Source organism: Dermacentor silvarum, chromosome 3 (genome assembly GCF_013339745.2).
Source record: "Dermacentor silvarum isolate Dsil-2018 chromosome 3, BIME_Dsil_1.4, whole genome shotgun sequence".
NCBI lineage: Eukaryota > Metazoa > Arthropoda > Arachnida > Ixodida > Ixodidae > Dermacentor > Dermacentor silvarum.
This window is the reverse complement of record NC_051156.1, coordinates 39,147,554-39,155,412: the sequence shown is the minus strand read 5'-3', so window position 1 is coordinate 39,155,412 and position 7,859 is coordinate 39,147,554. Positions and strand designations below refer to the sequence as shown.

The window sequence follows — 7,859 nt, the reverse complement described above, 5'->3', positions numbered from 1 at the left end:
CTTCATTCTGTGTCCACGCTTTTCAGGTACTTTTTCTATTTATACATCTTCGGCACTTTATCCGCCCATATATTTTCATCCATGCTCCTTAGTTTGCTTTAGAACAAAATTTCGCTCTGCGCTTCGCTGACTTCAAAAGAGGCCGATTCCATGACACTCTGCACTGCCTCTATTTGTGGTTTACCTTGGGCTCCCAAAGCCAACCAGCCTACCGATCTTTGGTTAACTTCCAACCGCGTAAAGATAACACGATTTTCAGCACAAAAGGTCATTTGCGAATTATAGCAGTGGCATCATTACTCTTTTCCAGATTCCACGTGCCACCTCATATTTATTTTGTCACGAATAAGTTATATGTTTCAATATGGCAGCAATCTGCTCCTGGCGCGCTTGTGTTTCTCTTGTCTCCTTGCAGCCGTGTGGCGCCTTACAAGAAGCTTCTTTCCCGGTACACGTGGTCATAGTGTGTGTTGCGCCAGCTAACTCCCGTCCCCGATAAAATCGCACCCGCCGATCCTACATCACGTAATCTCTTTACGCCCGGTGACGTCATCCACGTCTCAAGGCTTCAGGCTGCAACTCCGCGACGGTGATTCTGCCGCGGGGTACTATTCTACAGAATGGATTCTGCTAATTAAGAACAGGCCTACAATCCCGTGGGAGAAAAGACAACGGTGTCGATGTTATAACATTGCTCAGGCTGTTCACTGCGACCAGTGCTATGGTGTAGCTGTACATACAACTGTATATAGCCTTCTCCTTGCCTATTCCATGTAACCCATTAAACTTTGCTTCGACTTCAAACAACTTTTTAAGGCTGAATAATCATCCTACACTTACATCACTTAGCTGTAGACGTAGTCTACTGACGTCCCCTTTTTGTACAAAGTCATTTATGTAAATATTAGCTTGTCGAATCTACTAACTTCTGCTTCACTGCGAGAGCCGCATAATAATATCGGGGAACATAGGCCATTCCACCGTCCTGCCTCTTTCAGGAAGCACTCACCCTCCAGAGAAGGCAAAATAATTTCAATCGCCATTTTCTTCATTTTGATACCTCGAAAAATGTGTAGTTTTCTTCTTGTTCCGAGCTTCACACTTTCTCTTAATACTTCTTACTAGCTGCCCTGCACTACTGTATTCTCATAGATTGGCACTTTTTTCCGCATATGTACTCCGTCTCTCAATTGTGTGTTATTCCATTATGTTGCTGGTTATCCAGTTACTGTTTCCTTCTATTTTTTCATCCAATAACTTGTCGTTGCAGCTGCACATTTTTCTTCTTTTTCGTTGTACCAGCGCCCCGGGATTAGTGTTGTTACTAGGCGCGTTAAATATATTATTGATTGGTATTGATTCACTGGATATTATCCATGATTGAACCATTTGAGTGATGATAATCCCCCATAGTGGGTAAGAGCCACAATATCCACGGATAAGAAGGTCGGGCTCGGAATGGCGGCGCGGACGCCGCTTCTGCTGCTGATCGCCTGCGTGGCGGCGTCCGCCGTTCTCCGGCAGGCGGCGGCGATGGTGGCCGTAGGCTGGCGGCGGGTTCTACCACCCGGAGGGGGGAGCTGAATACCACGGCGCACCGCCGGACCGCGCCGACCTTGACAACGCTCCACAGCCGGGCAGCGTCCTCGCGATGCGCGGTCGCTCCGCCAGAGAAGGGGTCGGTCGCAGGACGGCACAGATGGCGGGCGCGCAGCCTCGGTGCCGCGAAGACGCCTACTTAGAGCTGCGCGCCATGTGCGAGCGCAACCTGGAAGATATTATGCGCCTCTACGCTAAGGGCGTCCACGGGCAGTCTTGCCAGCGGCTGTACCAGTACACCGCTTGTGTGGGCAAGGCGTTGAATCGCACCCGTTGCCACCGGCTGGCCGAGCTGGCGACGCGAGAGCGCCAGAGGATGCGCTCTAACGTGAACGACTACAACTGGAGCTGCTCAACGACCAGCAGCAGCAGCCGCCAGGAGTACGGGGGTGGAGAAGTAAATTGCGATGGAAAGGAGCTCATCAACCACCACATGAGGTGCGGGTCGACATTCCAGAACTTTGTCGGATCCATCAACGTGTACCAGGAGCAGGCGAAGGCGTGCCGCGCAGTGCGTGACTACAAGGACTGCGTGAAACCCATCTTCCAGAACGAGGACTGCCAGGGCAACCAGGAGCTAATGGACCGCTTGCTGCGGTTCTCGCACACTGTGCTCAAGGAGTACAGCTCGGCCTGCAAGGAGCAGCGCACTGGCGGGGCTGGAGGAGAGTACCAGGATGCTCCTGGGGGTGGCGGCAGCTACGACGATGACGACGGCGGCCTGGGCACCGGGTTCTGCCGCTTCGAGCAGCTCCGCCAGAAGACTCTTCAGTGCCAGCGTGAAGGCTACAGCGTCATACGAACCCGCGACGCACATGCTAAGAGCGACATCTGCGAGGAGCTCAAGGTGTTCAAGGACTGCGCCGTGGCCGCGCTGAAGGCGACACACTGTAGCAAGGAGAAGAACGCACGCCAGCACGTGATTGGAGCCGTGCGAGAGTCCTTCCAGCGGTTCGGGATCGAGTGCACGGGGCTATGGAAGAACGCCGCCGCCTCGTCGCACCACTTGGCCGCCATGCCTAGCGCCGTGGGACGCGCGCTGCTAACCGTGACGCTCACGCTGGCGCTCCTCTGGGGGGCACCACCGTAGTCGCCCGTAAATTTATACGCTACATCCCTAGAAACAGCGAACCCCCTGCATGTTTACTGACGCGGAACCACCGCTGTCCTTTTTGGTGTAATGAACTGTTTGAAAGGAAACTGTTGCCTCAAGGAGAAGCAGCATTATAAAACAAGCCACCGACAAATGTCGAAAACACGTGGAATGTCAATTTGCGTTTTGCGTCGAAGCTAGTAAGGGATTTTCCGCGACGGTAATAATGCAATAGTGAAGGCTCGCATATGCGATGGCATTGTCGATATTAAATGTAAATGCAACAAGTTTTCGAGGTCCTAATTTTTCTCTCAAATGTAATGGTCAAGGTTTATAAAATAAAAGTTGCTTTGCGTATATCTCATCCGAGTGGACCGCTCATACCCGCGTTGCTTTTTTTTATCCAGTAACGCCTGATCTGTTATTTTTGTCAATGGACCTCTTTGACGCCAACTTGGTTCACTGGGTATGTGCCATTGGGTAAGAGCGGCTCTTCATTGAACTTGTTTCATGCCAAATTGGGTTACTGGGTATGAGCAACTCTGCAATAACGAAAAGAAGTTCTCAGATGGCCGGCGGAGCGTCATATATATATACCCGCGTCATATATATTCAGGCAACCTTGTCTATATATATATATATATATTTTTTTCTCAGAGATGCCACGCGCAGACTTCGCGGCGGCACCGCTAGTTGGCGCAGCGTGTAACGTGTATGGGGCCACAATGAGTATTAGGTGGTGCGTGGAATCTGGAAAGGAGCGATGGTACCAGCGCTAACGTTCGCACATGAAATTCTGTGCTTAAAATCGCATATCTGGTCGGGGTCGGAAGATAACTAAAGATCAGTAGGCCGGTTGGCTTTGAGAGCCCACGGCAAAACCACAAATGAGGCAATGCAGGGTGACATGGCTTGGGCCTCTTTTGAAGTCAGAGAAACACAGAGAAAAATTAGTTTTGAAGAAAGACTCAGGAACATGCATGAAAATAAATGGGCAACTAAAGTGCACAAGTATCTGTACTTGAAAAGGGTAGACACAGAATGGATGAAGAGGTCAAGGAAGTTGGCAACCAAGCACAGGATAATAGAAACTGTAAATAGACGAGGAGGAGTCATCAGATAGAAAGTGAGAGAAATACAGATAATGAATTGGATGCAAAGAATGGAAACAAAAAGGACCATGGAGATATACAAGAATGAGAACAAAGAAATTAAAAGGGAAAGTTTGTGCGATAACGCAAAGGGCAGTGCCTTGCTAATTGAGGCTTGAGCCAGTTGCCTAAAGACCGAACCATATCAGAGCAAATATTTGGAGCTAGATGAGGCATGTGTATGCTGCAGTAAAGGTCCGGAGACCACTCAGCACATCCTAATGGAATGCAAAGGGATTCACCCAGCGAGAACTGTAGGCAACGTACAACTTCCAGGAGCGCTTGGGTTTAAAGTGGAAGGAAACATCAACAGATCAGCCGCAGAGATAATCAAGACACGATTAGAGTACTGATGTAAAGAAAGCAGGGAAAAGATGGATACGACCTGATCCCTTAAAATCGTTGGTAGCGGTACTAAGGTAGATTTTGGGAAAAAAAGAAGAAAAAGAATAATGAGAGGTATACAAAAATGCTAGATAAGGAATATGTATAGTATACCTGATTAAATCAAGCAGGCTAGGTGACAATTTGTCACTGACCCGTTTATAAAGGGGATGTCATTAAATCACCATCATCATCATCATGGAAGCGCGACAGAGCAACCCGGTTGCATACACGCCTCGTGGCATGACACGTCCCAGGGGTGGTAATACAGTGTGTCGTTACAAGCATCCAATCCTAATTGCTGTAATGTCCACATTCATTGTGAGATGGGTTCTGCCGGTTTTTTAAGCGAAGCTTTATAGGCTCACAAGGGTCGGCAGTGGTGGTGGTGGTGTCACGCTGAAATTGGGCCGATCCTGGCGATAGTGCAAAAAGGGCCCAAGCTCAAGCGCACATACCAAGGACAAGAAACAAAGAAGAAGAGCTAGAAAGAGAAAGAGAGAAACAAAGCGAGAAATAGAAATGAAATAGAAGGAGAGAAAAGAGAGAGAAAGCAAGAGAGACAAAATCAGAGAGATAGAAAGAGAGAAAAAGAAAAGAAAGATATATATATATATATATATATATATATATATATATATATATAGAAAGAGAGAGAAAGAACATCGCCAGCCCTCCCCTGTCGAGAAAATGGGGGTAAGCGAAGGTTGTCGTGTGTGTACTTGACCTACTACTTTCTCTTCCCTTTCCTATACTTTTCGTTCCCTTTCGTGGTACTTTTCGTTCCCTTCCCTTCTACTTTTGTTTCCCTTTCGTGCAACTCCTCCTTCCGTTGCCTTGTGCGTTTCCTTCCCTCGATGCCTACATTTAATCAACATTTATGTTTTATTACCGTGACATGCCGTGAACTTTACATTACCATGACGAAGGTCAGATACACACACGACAAGCTTCGTTTACCCCAATTTTCTCGACAGGGGAAGGGCTGGTAAATTTTATTCCATTTGCTAGAGGCCTGCAGTTTCATTCGACCACCATTCATTCTTTATCAATGGCAGTCACAACGGCCTAACTGCAACCCTGTGTCTTACCAAAATTTTTTCAAACGCTTGCATTTGTTTTATGGGCACGAAGCCGTGAAGAAGCTGAAAGTAAAAATAAAGTTGTTACAGCGACCCTCTCTTTTCTTTCTCTCTCTCTATATATTTCTCTCTCTTTCTCTTTCTTACGCTTTCTTTCTCTCTTTCTTTCTTTCTTTCTTGTCCCTGGTATGTGCCCCTGACCTTGGACCCTATCTGCACTATCGCCAGTATCGGCCCACCTTTCAGTGTGACACCACCACTACAGAGCCGACACTTGTGAGCCTATAAATCTTCGCTTAAAAAACCAGCTGCTCTCACAGCTGCAGAGGTGGTCGGCACGCGGTCGTGCCACTGCTCCCACATTCATCGTCATCGTCTGCTTTCACAGCTGGTTGCGTTGCTGCTAATCATTCAAGCGTAGAATTTCACTTCTGTCGTCTTAATGGGGAGGCCGCGTTTACGTGGCTATGAGCTATTGCTTAAGGGGGTATGAGCTATTGATTGTCGTACGTAACGGGTAGATTTAATTTTGAAGAAATTTCATGGAAACCCATCCAGAATGAACACGCTCGGGAAAAGTCTCGTCGTCGACGTGCCGATTCTAGGGTGAGGGCTCCCGAAGCCCAGGCGAACGTCAGCGCAGAGCCGCGGACCTCGAGTTGAGGGAGCGCGATGTTGAGGCCAAACGTCAGCAAAGAGCCGCCAACATCGAAATGCAAGAGCGCGACGTTGAGACCAAACAGCAGCGTCGTCTAGCCCTCCAGGAACCAGACAACGGTGCAGCACGCCTCGGCAACGCTAACGCGAACTTCCCCGGTGCGATGGCCAGGTTTCAACGCGATTTTCTCAACCGGAACTTCGAAGCCAGCTGCAGTGCGTGTGACCGGTTTTGGTTCGAGCTCAACGTGGTACTCGTTGTCACTACAATTCGTTCGGAGGAACACCGAAGAAACACACAAGGTTCGCTTACCCCCATCTCCTCGACAGGGGTGGGGCTACTGATTTTTAAATGCGAAGCATTTCTTCGCGAACATTTGCTACTTTGACAGTATCTATCTATCTAGCCGCATAAGTCTTTGTGCTCCCATGGTCGTCTCGTTAACTTGGTATGTACCAAAATTGGCGTACAATGACAAGAGTAGATGACGAACATAAAGGATATGTCATGACATGAGTGTCATGCGTGTCATGTAGGTTATGAAACAGCCGCCTAAGTCTTTGTGCTCCCATGGTCGTTTCGGTAACTTGGTAGATACCAAAAGTGGCATAGTATGACAGAAGCGTATTACGAACATAAGTGATAGGTCATGACATGAATGACATTGCGTATCATGTAGGTCATGACAATGACCCAGCGATACAGAATTAGCACTCAAAAACCACTGAAATGGGTCCGGACGTGGTACTAAGTGAAGGAAACACTAAAGGATCCTGGTAGAAGTCATAGTCATAAGCATGACTCAGCAAAAATCACAATGACTCCGCGAAAAATATTTAACACGCAAAAACCACTGGAATGGGTTAGGACGTGGACACTAAGTGAAGGAAACACTAAAGGATGATGGTAAAAGTTATAGTCATGAGCATGACGCAGCAAAAATAACAGTCTCAGCGAAAAAAGGTTAACACTCAAAAGCCACTGAAATGGGTTCTGACGTGGGTACTAAGTGAAGGAAACACTAAAGGATGATGGTAAAAGTCATAGTAATGAGCATGACGCAGCAAAAATGACAAATACTTACGAAAAAAGATTAACACTCAAAAGCCATTGAAATGGGTTCTGACGTGGGTACTAAGTCAAGGAAACACTAAACGATTGTGGTAGAAGTCTTAGTCATGACCATGACCCAGCAAAAATGAGAATGACTTAGCAAAAAAAGACTAACACTCAAAAACCAATGGAATTGGTTCGGATGTGGTTATATTAAGCGATGGAAAAGGTTTATGGTCGAAGTCATAGTCATGAGGACTAAGGCTTTCGCCCTAAGGTCCCTTAGGTGTAGCTAAAGGGACTCCGAGGACTCATGATATGAACGTCATGAGTCATGACATGCGTGTCATGTAGGTCATGAAAGAACCGCCTACGTCTTGGCGCTCTCATGGTCGTGTCGTTAACTTGGTAGGCTCCCCGCACACGGCTTCGCATAACATCGATTCCCACAGGGCGTGGGATCTGCCGGATTTTTCTCCTTAATCTCCTTGTTCTCACAAAGTTCATGAGCTGGCGGTAGTCGATTCGGTGCAACTCGTACATGCTCTCTTCATCGCTTTGCGAGTCTACAACAGCCTGACACGCCGGCTGCGGCGGCAGCATAGGTTGCTACTGGCCTCCCACCAGGCTGGAATGGAAGCCCAGGACCCACTCGACGGTGCGCGAGCGACTGCAGGAGCCGTCGGAGGAGTTTCATCACTTTTCATTTGGGCCTGTTCATCAAGAGCAGGTCGTCCATGTCATTCTTGTTCTCGATTCGGGGCCACGAGGGCGCCCGCTGGTACACTAGCGCGGCAATCAACTGTACATAATGTGAGCGCAATTTGTGCATACCGTCG

The 7,859-nt window shown here is 48.0% G+C and overlaps 1 protein-coding gene across 1 annotated transcript; it reads left to right on the top strand.

Moving 5' to 3' along the window:
* Nucleotides 1–1,651: 1,651 nt before the first annotated feature.
* On the top strand, nt 1,652–2,727 carry LOC125944214 (uncharacterized). The gene has a single exon (XM_049664535.1). The coding sequence runs from the start codon at nt 1,652–1,654 to the stop codon at nt 2,687–2,689; it is 1,038 nt and encodes a 345-aa protein (XP_049520492.1). The 3' UTR covers nt 2,690–2,727.
* The last annotated feature ends 5,132 nt before the right edge of the window (nt 2,728–7,859 follow it).

Coding starts and splice junctions, on each gene's coding strand:
- LOC125944214 (XM_049664535.1), top strand. CDS start 1,652: ATGCGCGGTCGCTCCGCCAGAGAAGGGGTCGGTCGCAGGACGGCACAG.